The sequence below is a fragment of the Nicotiana tabacum genome, chromosome 23, assembly GCF_000715075.1.
Source record: "Nicotiana tabacum cultivar K326 chromosome 23, ASM71507v2, whole genome shotgun sequence".
NCBI classification, from domain to species: domain Eukaryota; kingdom Viridiplantae; phylum Streptophyta; class Magnoliopsida; order Solanales; family Solanaceae; genus Nicotiana; species Nicotiana tabacum.
In genome coordinates, this window is record NC_134102.1 from 84,095,218 (window position 1) to 84,115,132 (window position 19,915).

Below are 19,915 nucleotides of genomic sequence, written 5' to 3' on the forward strand. Positions count from 1 at the left end.
AACTATTCGGTGTCCCCAAAATCCCCTGAACTATATAGCCCTTCATATTTAAATCCCCTCGTTACTTACCTGACATAACGTGTGTAATAACTCGCTTGGGAGCGTGTGACAACTGAAAAAAGCCATCAAAATGGCCCACCTGATAATATGTAATGGCTAATTAGCCTAACCCTCTATCAACTTTATCTTTATATAAATATTTTCCTTATTTTCTTTATATCCACATTTCTTCCTCATTTTTAACTATTCTTCCTTATTTTTTCACCTTTATTTTTATTTTTTCACCTTCTTCTTCATCTTTTTTTTACCTTTAAATTTTTTTTCCTATCTTGTTTTCTCTAAAATGATTTATTATCTTTCTTGTTTTAGTTTTTTTCATGTCTTATTCATATTGTTGAAAGAACACCCATATAAATCTTCTTATTAAATTCATCACCTTGTAGATAATAAAGTTGAATCTCTTGAACCTTGTTTGTGTAATCCAAAAGTAGAGAATGTAGTTCCTGGCCGATTGGCTTATTATTTGTGAAACCTTATTTTATGTAATCTTGTTTATGTAATATAAGATGATTTTTAATAAATGCAATACTATATGCCTTCATTTTTTTATTGTGCTGTAAAGTGAATATAAATAAGGACTTATTTAACTAGAGTCTAGCATAACAATCACAATTAAACCTAAAATTAACACATTACATTAGATACTATTTTAGCTAAAACTCCTAGAATTAATCAGTCATCCAAGAGTAATACATCATGAATAAACTAAAAAAAACTTAGTACAAATTACAAGTTAATATTGTTAGACATACCTCTAAGAATTAAATATGGGGAATTCTAAAAAGTCGTATAGATATTATATTGAAATATTGTTTCTAAGCTATAAAATAGTTTAAGTAGGTAACTGACAAAAAACTTATAATTTAGGGAAATTTTAGGCTGAGTTAAATAGCCACGTGTAGTGCCACTTGACACGTTGTTTTAGATGACTAGTTTTAGAGTACGCGCATTGCGCGTGTACCCTATCAGTGAGTTTAAATTTAATTTAAAAAAAAATTACACAAATATTATTAAATAATATATTTGAATTGTAATACAAAAATTAAAGAATAAATTCAACTCCTTGAAATGGTGAAGGTCAACTTCTAGTGGATTTGTTTTCTTTAATGCGCGCTTTAATGAAAACGTGGTCCTCTAGACCTTATAGAAATTTAATCGGAATAAGTTGTTAGTAATATCATCATTGAAATAAGGAAAGGATTTTTTATTTCGTAAAATTTTGAATGTTTTTAAAGTTCTAAATATTAGAATTTCTTATATAGTTGTAATAAGAAAATATTTAAATACCTACAATTTAGTTGGGTTTAAAGTCCTAAATATTAGAAAAATAATGAAATTACAATTTTGTCTAATGTGAATCTTATATAAAAGGGTAAAAAAGGCGAACGATATTTCACTAAGGGTATCCATGCTTTTAATATAGTACTAGTCTTACGATACGCGCGTTGCGCGCGTATACTATCTCAATGGATAAAAGAATTCTAAAAAGTCGTATAGATATTATATTGAAATATTGTTTCTAAGCTATAAAATAGTTTAAGTAGGTAACTGACAAAAAACTTATAATTTAGGGAAATTTTAGGCTGAGTTAAATAGCCACGTGTAGTGCCACTTGACACGTTGTTTTAGATGACTAGTTTTAGAGTACGCGCATTGCGCGTGTACCCTATCAGTGAGTTTAAATTTAATTTAAAAAAAAATTACACAAATATTATTAAATAATATATTTGAATTGTAATACAAAAATTAAAGAATAAATTCAACTCCTTGAAATGGTGAAGGTCAACTTCTAGTGGATTTGTTTTCTTTAATGCGCGCTTTAATGAAAACGTGGTCCTCTAGACCTTATAGAAATTTAATCGGAATAAGTTGTTAGTAATATCATCATTGAAATAAGGAAAGGATTTTTTATTTCGTAAAATTTTGAATGTTTTTAAAGTTCTAAATATTAGAATTTCTTATATAGTTGTAATAAGAAAATATTTAAATACCTACAATTTAGTTGGGTTTAAAGTCCTAAATATTAGAAAAATAATGAAATTACAATTTTGTCTAATGTGAATCTTATATAAAAGGGTAAAAAAGGCGAACGATATTTCACTAAGGGTATCCGTGCTTTTAATATAGTACTAGTCTTACGATACGCGCGTTGCGCGCGTATACTATCTCAATGGATAAAAGAATTCTAAAAAGTCGTATAGATATTATATTGAAATATTGTTTCTAAGCTATAAAATAAAAGTTTTTTTTCCTAAAAATGATAAATATTAATCCTATGTACTTAACTCAATAAAAAAAGAAACTGCTCCATAGAAGTTCTCAATAATTCGTCAATGTGTTCAGTCAAAAAGTTATTCTAATTTTATAATTTCATCACTTAAAATTCAAAAATTATCATTCTTCCTTCGCAATTTCAACAGATAACGTTTTTAAAATCCTAATTTAAGAAATTCACTAAAAATAAAATTAAGTTGATGAATACATTGACCAACAAGGAAACTAAACCTTAGTGTCCATAGAGAGCAAATTAAAAAGTGAGATATTAACTGACGGTTTCCTATAAAGATATTTTATAAATATATTGCATTTAAGTTTTCTTCTTGTCCTTTTATTCTTTTTTCCTTTTGAACCTACGACAATTTTGAATTTCCTTAATAGGGATATTAACTAATTTCTTTTCCTTTTTTAAACCAACAACAATCGCTCTTTGTTAGGGATATAGTTATTGAAGGAGTTTCCACTTATTCTCTTCTTCTTTTTTATTTTTTGTCATATAGCAGATTTATTTTTTGTAAAAATTAAACTGTATTTGTATTTACTATTTTGTCCAACCAAATATGTACTTATGAATTTCATTATATATATATATATCTAGGATTTGCATAATTATAGAACAAAAAAGTTCTTAAAAAAAGATTGAGTAGGAATATAATTGAGTAGGAATACCTTCGGATTATGTAAGTCCTTTTAGATTTCGTATGACTTTTTTGGATCAAAAGTTTTGCTCTAGAATATTGTTTGTCAAGATATTATTTTGTTAAGGAATATAATTGTATTCCTAATATTGAAAAATATAAATATACGATAGATAAAGCTTTTGAATAAATATTTTAATTGACTTTAAAGTCTTAATATGAGGATTCGTAAATATAGTTTGTGATAACATACTTTAAATAAGGAAAGAATATTTATAAATTAAAATTTTAGGATTTAGTAATTACGATTTTAGTTATTTTTAATGTCCTAAATATTAGGAAAAAATCATTCATGACTATTTTATCCGGTGTAAACTTTATGTTTAAAGGATAAAAAAAGGCGAACAACATTTAGCTAAGGGCCTTCGTATTTTTAATATAGTATAGATAGATTAGGAGCGTGTACTAGACGGATCTCTAAGAATATAAGGAGGAAGTTTTAATATGAAGGGCAATATAGTTAAGGAGATTTTGGAAAAATCGAATAGTTTAAGTAGTAAACTAACAAAAATTGTAATAGTTTAGGGGTTTAGGGTATTAATTAACTCAATATAAAAAGACAATTGATAAATACGAAGGGGCATAAATGTGATTTCACATTTTGGATGAGACCACCGTCAACCAGGCAAATTTTCTCTTCTTTGGCTCTACATATTGAATATTTAGTTCTAACTTAAGCATTCTGAGAATCTCAACTTTCTGGGTAATCCTTCATGCCTCATTTGATATTTTAATCGCTACCAAATGATTTCAGGTAATTTTAAATTTTCTTTTTATAATTTCATATACTTTATTACAAACTTGCTATTTGCTCTTTTCCATTTCGAAGATTTAAGTAATGTATCGAGATTTTTCAGCTGCAACTTGTAGTGATAGTAGCTGTGACAACATTTCAGTGTGGAAAATGTCCTTATCCCTTGCTTAGAAGAATGTGTCAAGTGCGTAGAATAATACAGAAAACTCGTAAGAAATTTATCGTTTGGTTGTGTAGTGGAATTATTAATCCCAGTGTAAATTTTTATATAAGATGATATAGTGTTTTGTTGGTCCCATAAGGAAAAATAATTTTCGCATAACTCTAATGCAGCATTTGGTTTGCGGTATTAAATAAAAACCGCATTAAGTTATGCTAGAATCTATCGTGCTGGATAGAATGTGGAATTAGAATACATGTATTAGCAATGAGGACTATTTAAAGACAAAAATGCCCTTTTAAAGAAAGTAATCACAGTATAACAATCCCTTCATTATTAATCACCGCACAACAATCTCTTCATTGTCAAAGGCGGAGCAAGGATTTCAAGCTTATGGGTTCGGAATACTAAGCATTTTAAGTGATTGAGTTCTAAATTATTAAAATTGTAAATAATCAATGAATTGTTCAAGACAAATAATGGGTTTGAACCAAAGCTACTCGGTTCGCCGAACCCGTAGCCAGAACACTGGCTCAGCCCTGTTCATTGTTAATCACTGCATAAACAATACCTGCATAATCTACTTGTATCTGGTCCATGTCATATAGGACCATAATGTTAGTAATGCCTTTGTATATTAACACTAAATGACTTAAAGCACAAAAAATGGATTTATTTTCTTGTTGTATGCACTGAGATCAATAGTTTGTCATTAGTGTCTTTATCTTTACAAAGCTCAGTGTATATAACTGTGATGCATTCACTTTTTTCCTGCTACTGTAAGCTGGTAGTAAATTCCGGTAAACTCAAAGAAGTTCAGTACAAACAATTTTAAGGTGATCCTGAAATGCAGGCAGAATAGGTTCTTTGGAACGAGCTTTCCACACAAGTTTGATTCTTGGGAGCACACAATCATATTTGCAAATCATTCAAAGTGCAATTAGAGCTGACTATGTTAATTCATTTAACAATGTTTGTGGGACTAAACAATAGGCATAACAGTCTATACTCCTTTTATAAACTGATTCTTGGAAGAAACATATTGATATTATTGGGATGTGAAGCAAAACTGTGAACTCACTGGTTGGTGTATTACACAGTAGCATGATCTCCATTACTTTGAAGATAGACAACAATTGATTACAGAAAAGAATCTCCCCAAACAAATTGCAATTGTAGTCTGAAGTGTGGACTGCGGATGATAAACCCCTCGCTCAAGCTCTTAATCCTATAAATGACTCTTTTGTTGATTTAGGCATCATTCCTTTGCCCATATAAGCCCTTTCCTTGTAATATTGCAGGTTTATTCAGCACAATAAGTGATATGGATCTAAATGCTACTATTCCTTCTTGCCAGCAGGTTTCAGTTCTGCCATATGCACGAGACCTAATGTTTCCTTTTCAAACACCATAAGAGGAGTGCACAACCATGGAAGAGTTGCATGTTTGGCCACCTCCATGTCATCTATCTCCATGACTGCGGCAAGAGTATGTCCAATATTTCACTGTTTTCGTATCCCATGTTCTCATTTTCCTCTCTGTTTGTGTTGAACATCTCCTGTTCTAGGTTCTTTGTTTTTAACACGAGAACAATTTTAAGATATTGCCTTGCGTTGTTCACAGCACTTCTTACATCCAATTTGGATTTGCTCAGGATTCTGAGAATGAACTGGAAAGCCAAAAATACGAATTGCTTAAAATCATCCAAGATACTCAACGAGGCCTGGTGACAACTGCTGATCAACGATCCATCATTGAGGAGGCTATGGTCTGCTGCTTGTTCTTAAAATAAAGTTCCACTTTATCCTAGTGTATTGACTAGATTTGAGATATTATCAGGTAGTGGTTGAAAGTTTTGATGCTGGCAAAGAAATTGACTTGAGTAAGTTGGACGGAACATGGCGGTTGCAGTATACATCTGCATCGGACGTGGTCATTCTTTTTGAATCTGCTGCTAGGCTTCCGTTCTTTCAGGTTCAATTTGGTGTATACTAGATTAATAATCAACTTCTAATGCAGTAGTAGGTTAACTGAACAATATAGTATGCAAATTGACCACGTATTTTAGTAGTTCAAATAAACTTCTAATCAGTAATAAGGTCTAACTTTTCAATTCACAGATCTTATGAACTTCGAAAAGAAAGACAGCTTTATTTCCTCAAACCTTTCTTGACTATTTTCATTCATGTGTTACTGAAATCAAATATTTGTAGTATATTTTATCATATGTCTGTACCACTACCATCTAATAATATTACAACATGAACAAGAAACAAAGAGAACAAAATACTCTATTTTCTTTTCAATGAAAGGTCTAAAGTTCCTCAACCTGCAGTGCATGCCAGATTTGTCAACTCCTATCATTTCATTTACTAGTTACATGCATACTCCGCTGAACCGATCTTTCTGGGTTATGTAATAGGTGGGTCAAATATTCCAGAAATTTGAGTGCAAGAGTGAATCCCGTGGAGGACTAGTACGCAATGTCATCAAATGGAGTGTTCCACGCTTATTAGAGGTGCAATACTGCCTTCTTACCCATTACTTGCTTGCTGGTGTAAAGTTCTTTTTTTAATTGCCTTCTCTCAAAATATTTTAACTTTAGGATTATAAACAGAAATAATCCTACTTGGTATGAGATTCCAGCATCGTTAATTGATATATATTATAAACAGATATAGACATTTGGATACACCTTTTCAGAGTGGCAACTTCAGTATAGTAGAACTGATGTTAACTCAACATTTTCTCAGCTCCTATGCTAATTTTTCGAGCTCTTCATTACTGCCCACCTCTCTTTTCATGATACCCTATCCTACAGTAATTCTTCAGGTGCTTCAGAATAGTTATACCTGTACAAAAGCCTTATGCTCGAGTTCAGAGTTATGCATTGTGCTTCTCCTTGTAGTATCATTTACTTTTATAAACTTCAACTCTATGCGCATAAAACAACTAGCAATGAGGTCCTTGCTGAAGCATGGAAGATTGGAAGGGAATTTGACAAAATAGTATGAAGGGATGCCTCTTGCAGAAATGCAGGGTAAGACTGCGTACAATAGACCCTTGTGGTCCGGCCCTTCCCCGGACCCCGCGCATAGCAGGAGTCCGGCACTGCCCTTTTAGTAAGAAGGGATGAAGTGAAGTGCCAGAAGGCTCATCTACGTAGTTGCTTCCATTTAAAAAATTGAGAAGGGAAGTAGTTAAATGCTCATGGATTCTTGAAATAAAAGCACTTCAAAAAGGAAACCAAAATATTATTCTTTTGTTAACGATGGTGTCTGGTTCAGTTTGAGCACGTCGACTAATCCACTTGATATCTACTACCTCTTATCACTACATGTATGGGATAGTTCTTCCTGGGAAGGAGTACACAAAAGATTGATCTAATGTTCCCTCTGCTCGAATTTCAACTTTGGTTTCAAGGGCTTTACTTCATCTCTTCAACCACTATTTTGTCTGACACGTAGTGGGTAATGTCTAAATTTAAACCTTTTGGGACTACTCTTTTGATGTCCTCATGGCAGCTGTAGTCGTACCAAGTTAAACTTCCCTCAATCTGCAGATATATTTTGCATACGTTATAAAACATTTCTAGTGGCCGATAAATCCAGAATCACTCCACACCTTTAGTAAAGTGAAAAGAAAGCATGTGCCTGATGTTCTTAGAATCCAATAAGATTTGGATTCCAAGCATCTTCTATTTGTACTCTCGTATATTATCAGTCTACTTTGCTTAGAAATGACTGTCGCTGCTTGTTAACTGTGGTGTGTCCTCCTCTGAATGCATTCCCATAAAAAAAAGAGTAGGTGTAAATCAGAAATGGAGCGGGATGGATGAAATGGAGGCTCGCATCCAGTGTTCTATGTGATAGGAATGTGCCGCCAAGACTTAAGAGTAAATTTTACAGAGTGGTGGTTCGACCAGGCACCAGCTATGCTATATGGGGCTGAGTGTTGGCCAGTCAAGAACTCCCATGTGTAAAAAATGAAAGTAACAGAAATGAGGATATTGAGGTGGAGGAGTGCGTGTACCAGGAGAGATAAGATAAGTAATGAAGTTATTCGGGACAGTGGGAGTGGCCTCCGTGGAAAATAAGATGCGGGAGTCGAGACTGAGATGGTTCAGGTACGTTAAGAGGAGAAGCATTGATACTCCTGTTAGGAGGTGTGAGAGGTTGGCGATGGTGGGTTTGAGAAGAGGTCGAGGTAGGCCAAATAAGTACTGGGGAGAGGTGATTAGGCAAGACATGGTACTGCTTCAGCTTAATAGGGATATGACCTTTGATAGGAAAGTGTGGATGTCGGGGATTAAGGTAGAAGGTTAGTAGGTAGTTGAAAGTTTCTTCATATTCTTTGATCTATATTACGTCATGTTGTGTAGTTCGCTTCAGTTATCGTATTTTCCTGTTGTTACTATTTGGTTTACTACTTATTCTTTTATCCATTTTTTACTTCTTTCTCCCTTTTCTTTCTTTTTTGATGAAGTAAGATAATTTCATTGAATAACATCAAGAAGATGCATAGCAAAAATATACAATAAAAGTGTGGCTGCTCATATACCAAAACTTACTGGATAACTAAGGAGCATACACAATCCAAAAAAGATTTAAAGCAAGTTACAGGGACCTGGTTGAACCAAGTAAATAGATTGATTAGACAAGTTGCTTTAAGAGAGTGATTAGGAGTTGAAATTCCATCAAAACATCTGCGATTTCTCTCATTCCACATGCACCAAAAAATAGTAGCAGACACCATTTGCCAAGTTTTTTTTATGGAATTCCCAACTCTCCATGAGCACCAGCTCTCATAAGCATCCTTGATACTGTAAGGCATGACCCAGGCAAGTCCAAAAACTGATAAAAACATGTTCCATATGTCAGCTGCTACTGTTCACTGAAGAAACAAATGTCTCACACTCTCAGATTCCTCCTGGCACATAAAACATCTGTTCACTGTAAGAATACTTCTTCTACTGAGGTTGTCTTGAGTAAGGCAGGCTTCATACATGCTTGTCCAGATAAAACCAATTACTTTTATAGGGAGCTTGGTTCTCCATATAAGCTTCCATGGCCATTTGTCAATCAACTCTTTATTGGAGCATAGATTGTCATATCCTCTTTTGACAGTATAGGTTCTATCTTTGGAATCTCCCCATTCCAGCTTGTCCTTCACCTGAGAGTTGACCTTAAAATCTGATAATTTTGAAAGCAATCTCAGCAGGTCATTTAGTTCCCAGTCTTGGATATCTCTTCTGAACTGCAGTGCCCATGAGTTATCTTGCCAATAGTGCCCAATAGTGGAATCCTTGTTGCTGGCCAATAGAAATAGACTTGGATGTTCGTCTTTCAAAATCTCTGACCCTAACCATCTATCTTTCTAGAAAGAAATATGAGTTCCGTTCCCAAGCTTGAGTGATGACTTGAGTTGAAAGTCACCCCATAACTTTGTAATGTGTTTCCATGGCCCAGAACCATGTGGCAGTCTACTCTGTCTAGTACACCAAATGTTAGCCACCCCATATTTTGCTTGTATTACAGCTTTCCACAGCCTAGGGTTCTCTATGTTGTACCGCTAGTGCCATTTCATTAACAAACTCTTGTTGTGTAAAGTGAGATCTTTTATTCCTAGCCCTCCATGCCTTTTGGGGAGAATAACTCTTGGCCATTTAACCAAATGGAATTTGTGAGTTTGACTATTTCCTTCCATAGAAAATCTCTCCTTAATTGATCAAGTCTCCTCTGGACCTTAGCTGGGATTGGAAACAGGGACAAGAAGTAGGTAGGAATGCTATCCAACACACTATTCATGAGTGTAATTCTGCCACCCAAAGAAAGATACTGCATTTTTCAAGAAGCCAACTTTTTTTCAAAATTTTCAATTACCCCATTCCAGATACCTAGAGCTTTGTATCTAGCTCCCAGGAAGACCCAAATATGTTGTAGGGAAAGAGCCCACCTTACAACACATTACTTCCGCAAGCTCTTCCAAGTTTGGAACTGAATTGACTGGGTAGATGATGCTCTTCAACATGTTCATGTGTAGGCCCGAGATAGCTTCAAAGATCATGAGTGTAAGATTGAGGTATAAGACCTGTGATATTGCAGCTCCACAAAAAATCAAAGTATCATCTGCATAGAGCAGATGGGAGATTGTAACAGAGGTACCATTTGCACTTCCCACCTTGAAACCCTCTAGCCAGTGAAGCTGATTTGCTTTATCTAACATTTTGCTAAGCCCTTCCATAGCAGGGATGAATAAGAAAGGAGATAGAGGATCTCCCTGTCTAACACCTTTTTGGGGAGAAAAGAATCCAACTGGTCCACCATTGATCAGGATTGAGTACTTCACTGTAGTGATACAGAATCTGATCCATCTAATCCAACATTCACCAAATCCCATCCTTCTTAGTGTATTTATCAAATAGGTCCAATTAAGTTGATCAAATGCTTTTTCTATGTCAAGTTTGAAAAGTAGACTAGGTTGTCCAGACTTCATCTTCCAATCCAATATCTCATTAGCTATAAGAGTTGCATCTGTAATCTGCCTATTTTTTATGAATGCATTTTGATGACTAGATACCAATTTTCCTATCACCCCTTTTAACCTTTCTGCTAAGAGTTTGGAGACAATTTTGTAAACACTACCAATCAAACTGATTGGCCTGTAATCTCTCAGCTTAGTGGCTCCTTTCTTTTTCGGGATCAGTGCTATAAAAGTGGCATTGCATGATCTAACTAGGTTGCCATTCTGGTGAAAGTGCTGAAGGGCTCCCATGATATCGTCCTTGATCACCTCCCATGCTTTATGATAGAATGCCATAGTGTATCCATCCGGACCTGGAGCTTTATCAGGTGCACAATTCTTAATTACAGCTAAAACCTCTGCCTCTTCAAATGGTCTATTAGAAATAGCCTCTCGACCTTCACTAGGTAGGGATAAGGTCTGCGTACACACTACCCTCCCACACCCTACCTGTGGGAATATACTGGGTTTGTTATTGCTGTTGTTGTCACCCCCTCTATTACCCTTCTGTTCTGCTTATTATCTATTTTTTCTTATAAGGATTCTGCTTATTCCCAATCTAGTTATCTTATTTTACGAGTGTAACTTCAGTGTTTCATCAAATCCTATCTGCATGGACTATTGTATCCCATAAAAAAGAGCAGAGTGCCTTTGATTTCCTATCAGTGCTTTCACTTCTAAGTGTTGAAATCAGAACTACCTGAATTAAGCTTCAAAGTGTCGCATTTCTAACCTTTAAAACTTTCAAAGTTCTGGTTGATACCAAAGTTCGTAAGAAATTCTCCAAAAGAATACGTGCCATAGTCTATGTCTCTCTCCTGGAATGTACAGGTAGCTTAATGAATACTGAGTGTCTTACAATCCATTTTGGAATGGAGTGATATATTTACTCTTCTTCTTGTTTGTCATTTTATCTTTGTGATAATTTGTAAAACTGTTCAACTTATGAGCTTTAATATACACTAGAAGAATGAGAGGTTGACAGGAGTAATAGAGAGGGGAAAGGGTAGATTACATACTAAGAAGGAAAAGGATAAGGCATGCTTAATTCAAATGATTTGATAATGATCTTCTTATACCTACAGGAGAATGAAGGCGCTACTCTGATAGTTTCTGCCAGATTTTCTTGCGTTTCAGCTCGTAACATTTACCTCAAGTTTGAGGAGGTAATTTTTCTGATTACTACTCAAGTATACTATTTATCTTGGCTTTTTATGGCTGTGTCCTCATCCTTCTCCTTAAAATATTCTACCTAATCATTGGTTCCGGTGCTCGAGCAGAAGTCCATGTCATGTCCTTCTGAAGTAGTGTTTTGGGACTCCACATATTGCAGGCCATGTCTAGGTAATAGACATCAATGGCTTCGCTGCAAATTTGTCGGGCCTTTATGTCCTGTCTTGTGCTTCGGTCTCCTTAGTAGTTAAATTAACTATTTTGTGCTGCTTTACTTTTACGTAGTTTCTGATGCTTTCTGATTGGAAAGATGAATTTTCTTTTTGAAATTCTACATGGATAATGATTATCAAATTCTGTCCTGTGTCTATGCGAGTGTTCTTTGCCTCTTCTGCTTTTTTCCCCTTTAAACTGTGTTTCTCAGAAAACTTTTCATCCTCCTCAAGTTGACATGATCAGTAACATATGAAGTTAATAAGTCTTCCAGTTGTACTCTAAGAGAAGCTAATGGTAGAAATACTGTCCTTTAGTGATGAGAAAGTAGATACATAATCAAATATTGAGAATCCAGAGTCAACACCGTCCAGTACTGATTTTGAAAGTAAAACACACTCATGATCCACAACTCATATTCTGTTCAACCTGTTGCACTAAAGTTATCTGGGTTAGATTTAGTCATACATCTTCATCTGAGCTGAGATAGAAATTCTATAACAGGGTGGTTATGTCTTCTACATCTTTTACTAGTTCCTGATAGTCAAATTGAACTTCCACAGGCCAAAGTGAACTAGTCTATTTACCTGACTGTTCAAATAGTCGAATGGTGTCTGCATCATTATGATAATGTTGCAAAGACGCACTTCATCTTCATGTGTTATCTTCTTTTTTAGGTTCTGCATTCAGTGTTCACTGATTCCTCAAAAGTTGCGATTTGGTACATACAGATGACCTGAAGCTTGATGAGATGGCAAATAAACCCGGAAAGCATACTTTGTTATAGATGTCACCTACTTGATAACTTGAATATTGATGTTCTCGGCGTTGGGCCTACGTTAAGTATCTTCTTTAGTATCACGCATGTATTTTTCTTCTTCTTTTGCAGATAGGTCTTCAAAATATTAACATCAGTGAAGATCTGCAAGCGGTAATAGCTCCAGCAATTCTGCCAAGGTCATTTTTAAGTTTACAGGTACTTGTGCTGTGGTGTTGAGATATTCTTTAATTTTTCTGTATATTTACGCAATAGGTGTGTAGAATCATTTTGTGCCCCTCCTCCCTCATGGAGGGTCCAGGTACAATTAAAGGGATAAAACAAAAGAGACTTAGTTCGTGATCTAGTAGATTAAAACAAGCGCAGCAAGCTTTTGTGACTGGAAAAATACATATCTCTAGTTCATGTAAATATGTCCAAAATGATTTTTCTTGGTTTGCAGATACTGCAGTTTATTCGGAGTTTCAAAGCTCAAGTTCCAGTTACCAGCCCAGAGAGGTATTAACTTGATGTAACCATAATCACAGTTGAGTTTTTACTGGTGTGTCTATTGTATTCACGTGAACATGTACCATGTGCAGGCGATCTGTAGGGGGCCTATATTACCTTTCTTATCTTGATAACAATATGCTCTTAGGCCGCGCTGTTGGAGGTGGTGGAGTATTTGTATTCACTAGAGCACAAGCTCTTACCTTCTAACCAGCCAGTTCAGATGCAAATAATTCCATTTGTGAGAATGTGCCTTTGTGATATGGAAATTTGTCTAAGCAAGGAAAGAGTACATATACCAGTTTCTGTGCAGCCATAGGAGCAAATATAGCTAGTCCTATTGTTTTAAGGACTATATGTAAATTTTAAGGCTGAGTGACACGGAATTGCAGGTTTATGCGAATGTATACATGTAAATTAATTGTGGATGAGCTTTAAAAGAATATGTGCAATGATGTCAGTGACCTAAATCCGGACACGAGCTGGCACTAATGGATTCATTCTATTAAATATAAATAAAATAAACCATCTCAATTTATTCTTAAATGTAGTGTTATAGAAAGTGTACAACATGCTATATGTTTGGATCTTTTGAAATACTTATCTAATATGAAACTTTCGCACAATATTTACGAAGACTAAAAATTTTCATTTCAATTTATGTTCAGTATAGAATTGTATAGTCTTTTAGATATAAAAATATGCCCATAATGTGCAATTATTTCTAGTATAAAATAATTTAGAAAATTTGAATAAAACTGAGTAAATACATTTTGTTTAGCCTTTTGAGGAAGACCAATCTTGAATTTAGGATTACAAAATTAGACAAACGTATGAAATGTATTATAAGTCCGTTTAAATAAAAATTTTGGCACTACCGAATTGGAAGCGGGTGGGGCTGTAATTAAAGCGCTAAGGAGTTGAGGGTATAATAGAAAAAGTCAACAGAGAGAAGAATTAAGGGCAGAAGATGAGAGATATTATCGCATTTCTCCTCTTCCTTTTCCTTACAACAACTACTACTATTACAGCAACAGCTCATGAGTCTTCGAAATGCAAAGCATGGCTCGTTCAATCCATTCCCACTGATATGCCCCAACTTGCTCCTGTTCCCGGCATCCTTTCAACCGGTAATTTTTTCTTTTTTTCTTAGTTCATCCTTGGACCTTGATTTTGAGTAGTGACTACTTCCTATTAACCTCAGGCTTGGAAACCTCATTGTTTGTCTGTATCTTGTACACCGACTGCATAGTTCATTAGTTCAAAGTCTCAAATTGGAGCTCACAAACTCAGATGGAAGCTAGTTAAATGTGTTTCTTTCTCTTTCTAACTTCGTGTTGATGATTATTTCAGCGGATGTCCTTCAATGGCTGGCTGGAAACTCTTCAAAGAGTTTGGACATAATTGCACAATATTGGCAATTAGTACCACGTTCCTCTGATCCTCGTTCAGGGGATTATGGATACTCAGATGACAAGTTGCGGCAATTTGGTGCTAACCAAGGGTTGAAAGTCTACAAAGCATTAGAAACTGCTGCAAATCGCAAACTTCCAATTAGGTAAATCTGTAGGTATAGTTAAAGCCTAAAAAACATGAGTTAATTTTATGAAATATCTGCTTCTTGCTGCTATTTGTTAAACATATATCATTAGCATAGGAGGATCGGTGTCTGAAACAATTCCCGTGGTCAAGGGGTGTCTAAAGGTGATTTGGTATAACCACAGGGGGTAAACTATGTATTAAGTTTTTTACTTGAAATAGCAATATTTATGTTCTTTACCAATGTAAATGCTCCAACTTCTTTTGTGCATGCTTCAGCCTCCGAAGGAAAACATGAGGTGTTTGTTTGGCCTTTATGTGCATATGCTGATTTCTCCTATTCCCTTGGAACTAATCACAAGTCAGACTTTTACAGCATTCTGGAGTTTATCCCGATTACACGGAAGAACCATCCAACTTAGCATCAGGGAGGCCAAATGTAAAGAATGTTACCTTGCTGCTTAGCGACTGGTGGGGATCAGGTGTAGTTCATGCTAAAGTTTGGATCTCAGACAGTAGAGATGTTTATATTGGATCTGCAAACAATGACTGGAAATCTCTTACTCAGGTAAAACTGACCCAAATTAACAACGATAACTTTCTCCAAATGCTCCTGATCTAGCAAGTGCAGCTGAAGAACTCTTATAATTTCTAAACCTTAAGAAGAATCGTCATCGTAATTCTAGTGAAGTATGAGTGTTTTGAATGTCTGGTTTATTAGCCTATTTGGGCCCTGCATATAAGATCATGTTACTGAATAAAACATTGCTAGACATCAAATTCCATCAGAATAAAATGAACTGCTACTTTCAACCATAGAACGAAAAAAACTAGGATTATGGTTGTCTAAGTAGGCTCTCTTGAGGAGGAGATCATATGTCATGTAGGAAGATTTTCTTTCTGATATTTGAAATACTTTACAAAGTTGGAAATAAGTCGGGTATCTTCTCACTGTTGTTCATCAACCACTGCTGTCCAGCTCTCTTACACCTGATTCTTAAGTAATCATCTCTCTGTCAATTATTGACTTTTTGCTTCAAACTCCTTTGGAGTATCCGATTTTCCTTAATAGTGAAGAGTAGTTTCATAATTACATTCGTACCATAAAAATGGCTACATTATATCTTTATAGTTTTAATTAAAAGTCTACCTTGAGATGGTAGCAGGTTAGGGAAATCCCTATCTGTACAGTTCTTCTCCTATCTGTACAGTAAGAACTAAAAGCTAAATGAGTGGGGGATGGGGCGATTTCCTTTTCAGCTAAGTTTGATGAACATTTTCATCCTTTGTCAATACTTGTAATGCACAAGAAAAGATCCGTTGTTGTTCCTAAGTTGGAAGGTTAGATACAAAGATCACGACAACCGGACGAGATCAGTTTGAAATATATCTCACTTGTACTCTACTGTGTTCAGGTAAAGGAGGTAGGAATATATCTCGCTGGTTGCTCAGATATAGCAAAAAAGGTTGAAATCTACTATGACAACCTTTGGAAACTTGCCCACCTTGATGTTCCAGCTTACACAAGATCAGTTTGGGATTCACAGTGGCAGATTAATCGCAAGGTTCCATGTTGGTCCCATTATGTAAATCCTAAAGACAGGTGCAGGTAAGCATAAAATAAATATGCAAATACTCTTTTTAAGTTGCTGGCTTTTGCCCTTTTTCTCCGCATCTTGCAGCATTATAAGAGTGTGGGGAATTCTTTTATTTTTCTTGCACATAATAATTGCACAAAAAAATAGCAAAAGGGAAATGGAAAAATAGAAGTCATAAGCAAGTGCAAAGGTCACTGCTTTTGGCTGTTCCCACTTATAGAGGTTGATATTTTTTGCCTTTATGCAATTGAAGTTCAGATAACCAAAACAGACTTCTGAAATTAGAACCCAAACACAAACTAAGACCTGCCTGCGAAAAATTCATTTGGGGAACTGCTAAATGCCTTGCTATAATTTCTCCCTTACTCTGCTGAAAGCCCTACTTCACAATGTATAATGGAACAGAACTAGGACTGCACTTCAAACATTGGGTGTTCAAGTTTGGGAAATAAGCTCGAGTTTAAAAACTTTAACATGATAAAATTTCCTTACCAAGAAAATGAAGTGATCGGAAAACCTCTTGATGCAGGCCTTACTGTTATTAATAGGGTATTATACTGTGTCTTGACAGATCACCACTTCCCAAATGTATGGAGGTTGCTCACATCTCTGGCTACCCTGTATTATCAGACCCTTTCATGTTTCACATTCCCATAGAGACACCTGGAGTCAATGATTTGTTTTTCCATCCTCAACCCAGCTACCTTTCGTTTGCTCCTCCAGAGGTATATGGTTACTGGAATAAGTGTATTAGCAACTAATCTGCATTTTCATCTACTGTGGTGATATGACATTTATCTCCTGGAGGGTGCTTTTTATTTTTCTCTTCACATTTCTGTTTTCTTATGTACACTGTGGTAAGTCAATGAGTATTTACATCCCATCATGCTTATATAACCCTTTATTCATTTAGTGAACTCTGCCAAAATGAATGATAAAAATTTCTGAGCAAATTACATTTTCTTGGAGTTCGTGCAAATTTGGATTTGGTAGCTAACTTCATTGGTCTGAAGCAGAAGTCAAATACGATCCTTGTTCCTCTAGATATCATATAAATAGTTTTCTTTTTCACGCTTTCATAGCAGGACACTATTTAAATAAAATCTTACATCTCCACTTAGTCCAAATATCCTAAGCTGCTAATATGCCTTGCTTGCTAAAAGAATTAATTGTCTAGTTGCAACTTAATATTTACAATCATGTCCCTTGCTTTGTTTCAACATACTTATGTAGTCCATAAATTGCAGCTCTTGTTTGGTAAGTACTATACAGATGAACAGGCTTGGGTGGACACAATTAAATCAGTAAGAAATGGAGGAACAGTCAGAATCAACACCATGGATTGGCTTGGTCAGTCAGGATACACAAAAGAAACAGTTTATTGGCCGTCACTTTCTTCAGCTATTTCAGAGGTAACTTGTGCTTCTTCTATCTTTTGCATGTTAATCTTTGAAGTGCAGCATATAAACATATATCTCTTTTGACTTCTGATTGAAGGTCTCATTCTATTTGCATGCTTTATTCGACTGCTTTTTCTCTCTGTAATTTTAAATGGCTTTAAGTTAAACTTTACAATTAGGTATTTCCTGATGCTTGATTAGAAGTACTGCCTGTACAGCTCAAATGCATGATGCGTTTTTCTCCTTGAAATGCATGATGCATTAAAGCAGTATCTACTGAGAAGTAAATGCAGTCTACTGATTCAACTTTTCATACTGCACAAATCTACTAATTAGTTCATAATGTCTCCTTTCTTGTACTGTTTGACAAATAGTTGTGGCGCAATATCGGGTTAAGTATGCTGGTAATATATTGCCAGGTTTGGAATCAAATATTGTGATAGACCATGTGCAAGTTCAGGCTATGGAAGCTGATCGCAATTTGCTCGTATTTCTTAGTGAATGTTGCTTCCTAGTTTGGTCTTCAGTTTTTTATATGCTTTTGACATCTGAGAACTCTTGTGGATACTTAAGCGTGTATAACAAATAAAAGGAGAGGGCCTGTGCAAAAGACAAACTGCTTGAAAGTAAAGTCACTTAAAAAGATTGTTTAATAGGGGAAATGCAGAAGACCAAAAGATATATAGGGAATTGTTAAAATTGCGGTCTACTCAACCAGTAAATTGCGGTCTACTCAACCAGGTCTACATTAATGCTTGTCATCTTTAAGTATAGTAGTTGTTTTCCTTGGCAGCTATATAGTGGCAGCACATGGGAGAAACTGGGAGCTATGAGCTGGAGATTAGCTATACGTCTCTTGCTTCCTACAATGGTTTCAATAGGAAAAAGCATCTGGTGGCCCCATTTTACTCTACAACAATAGTAAATGTCCATATAGACTCTTATTGAATGCTGAAAACCAAGTTGATGTTAAGTATAAGCACTACCAATTCGCGGGTTTATAATATCACTACTTTCTCAGGACAGCATGCATTTGTCCTTGATTGGACCAACCTTGAGATCCTTCAAAGATTCAAGCTTTACCTTCATCCCGCGTGTAAAATTGGTTAAAACTTAATCTTGTTGTAATTATTTTAATGCAGGTTGTCTTCTCTAAGAGTGCAAAGGTTCAAATACTGGTCGCAAAGTGGGCTCATTTTATAAACAACACAGATCAGTATCTAAAGTCCTTGCTTTACTCCAACACACTATGCTCTTCTTCAAAGTACAACCATTGTTCTGGTAAAGTTGAGATCAAGTATTACATTGTTCCAGGATACAATTCAACTGGACCTGCAGCACTTAATGGCACTGCTACCGGGAATATGTATCCTGGGTATACACGGGTTAATCATGGTAAATATGCAGTTAGTGATATGCGTGCACACATAAGCACCAGCAACCTGGTGTGGGACTACTTTTATACGACAGCAGGCGTTAGCTTTGGGACACATCAACCTGCTATTGTTTCGCAACTTCAACAAATCTTCGATGCTGACTGGACTTCGCCATATGCAGTGCCAGTTGAACCATTGGAGGAAGGTCATGCGTGTTCAAGCTGATGAAAAAAGAAAAAAAGACAAAAGAAAAGAAAAGAAAGATTGGCTCAGAGTCCTTCTCTGACACAGTTTAAAACAAGTGGAAGCAAAAGGCATAGGAGAATGATTAAAGCTATTGAATCCAGCTACTTTTGGAGCTTAGGTCCTTAACATTCCTTTCTGTGGACATTTATTCGGAATCGCTTGCAGAAAACCTTTTACAATTTGTTCATCAAATAAATCTGGTTATGTTATGCAGCACAACTTATCGGTTTTGTCTCCATCAGAATTAAAATTTAAAACCTTAAACTGCATAAAAAATGAGATGTAAATTACAGGCATACGTATCTGGTTTCTGAAATAATATCCACAGCCCACACTGCTATAAAATTTTCCAACAAAATTTTGACAGATGAAATATGCAGTCACTTAAAAGACCTAAACAGTCCCTTATCATGAGGTAGGTATTCTGATCCCTCATAACCACTGAATATAAATACTCCATTATTCCTAATTTTTGTGTTATACTTTTCATTTTACTCTGTCCCAATAGAATGTTATACTTATTTAGAACTAATTTGGCTTTAAATTTCTTATTTTACCCTTAATGAGATGTTTTATACCCACACAAATATCTATAGCTTATCTTAAATTACAAGTTTTAGAAGTCTTCCTTT

At 35.3% G+C, this 19,915-nt stretch overlaps 2 protein-coding genes across 3 annotated transcripts; both read left to right on the forward strand.

Moving 5' to 3' along the window:
- The first annotated feature begins 3,659 nt into the window (after positions 1–3,659).
- On the forward strand, positions 3,660–13,670 carry LOC107812158 (putative plastid-lipid-associated protein 10, chloroplastic). Of its 2 annotated transcripts, none has more exons than XM_016637192.2 (9): positions 3,660–3,789; positions 5,307–5,437; positions 5,604–5,717; positions 5,789–5,923; positions 6,372–6,467; positions 11,557–11,637; positions 12,747–12,833; positions 13,078–13,133; positions 13,217–13,670. In XM_016637192.2, exons 1-9 carry the CDS (start codon positions 3,780–3,782, stop codon positions 13,332–13,334), a joined length of 828 nt encoding a protein of 275 aa, XP_016492678.1. In that variant the 5' UTR covers positions 3,660–3,779; the 3' UTR covers positions 13,335–13,670. The 2 variants fall into 2 exon arrangements, with proteins under 2 accessions (XP_016492678.1, XP_016492680.1); XM_016637194.2 differs by having other exon boundaries at positions 3,663–3,789; positions 5,310–5,437.
- Positions 13,671–14,047: 377 nt separating this feature from the next.
- Positions 14,048–19,502, forward strand: LOC107812157 (uncharacterized). The gene is made up of 7 exons (XM_016637191.2): positions 14,048–14,254; positions 14,478–14,682; positions 15,030–15,231; positions 16,079–16,272; positions 16,833–16,986; positions 17,509–17,673; positions 18,804–19,502. The coding sequence occupies exons 1-7, from the start codon at positions 14,095–14,097 to the stop codon at positions 19,260–19,262; spliced, it is 1,539 nt and encodes a 512-aa protein (XP_016492677.2). The 5' UTR covers positions 14,048–14,094; the 3' UTR covers positions 19,263–19,502.
- The last annotated feature ends 413 nt before the right edge of the window (positions 19,503–19,915 follow it).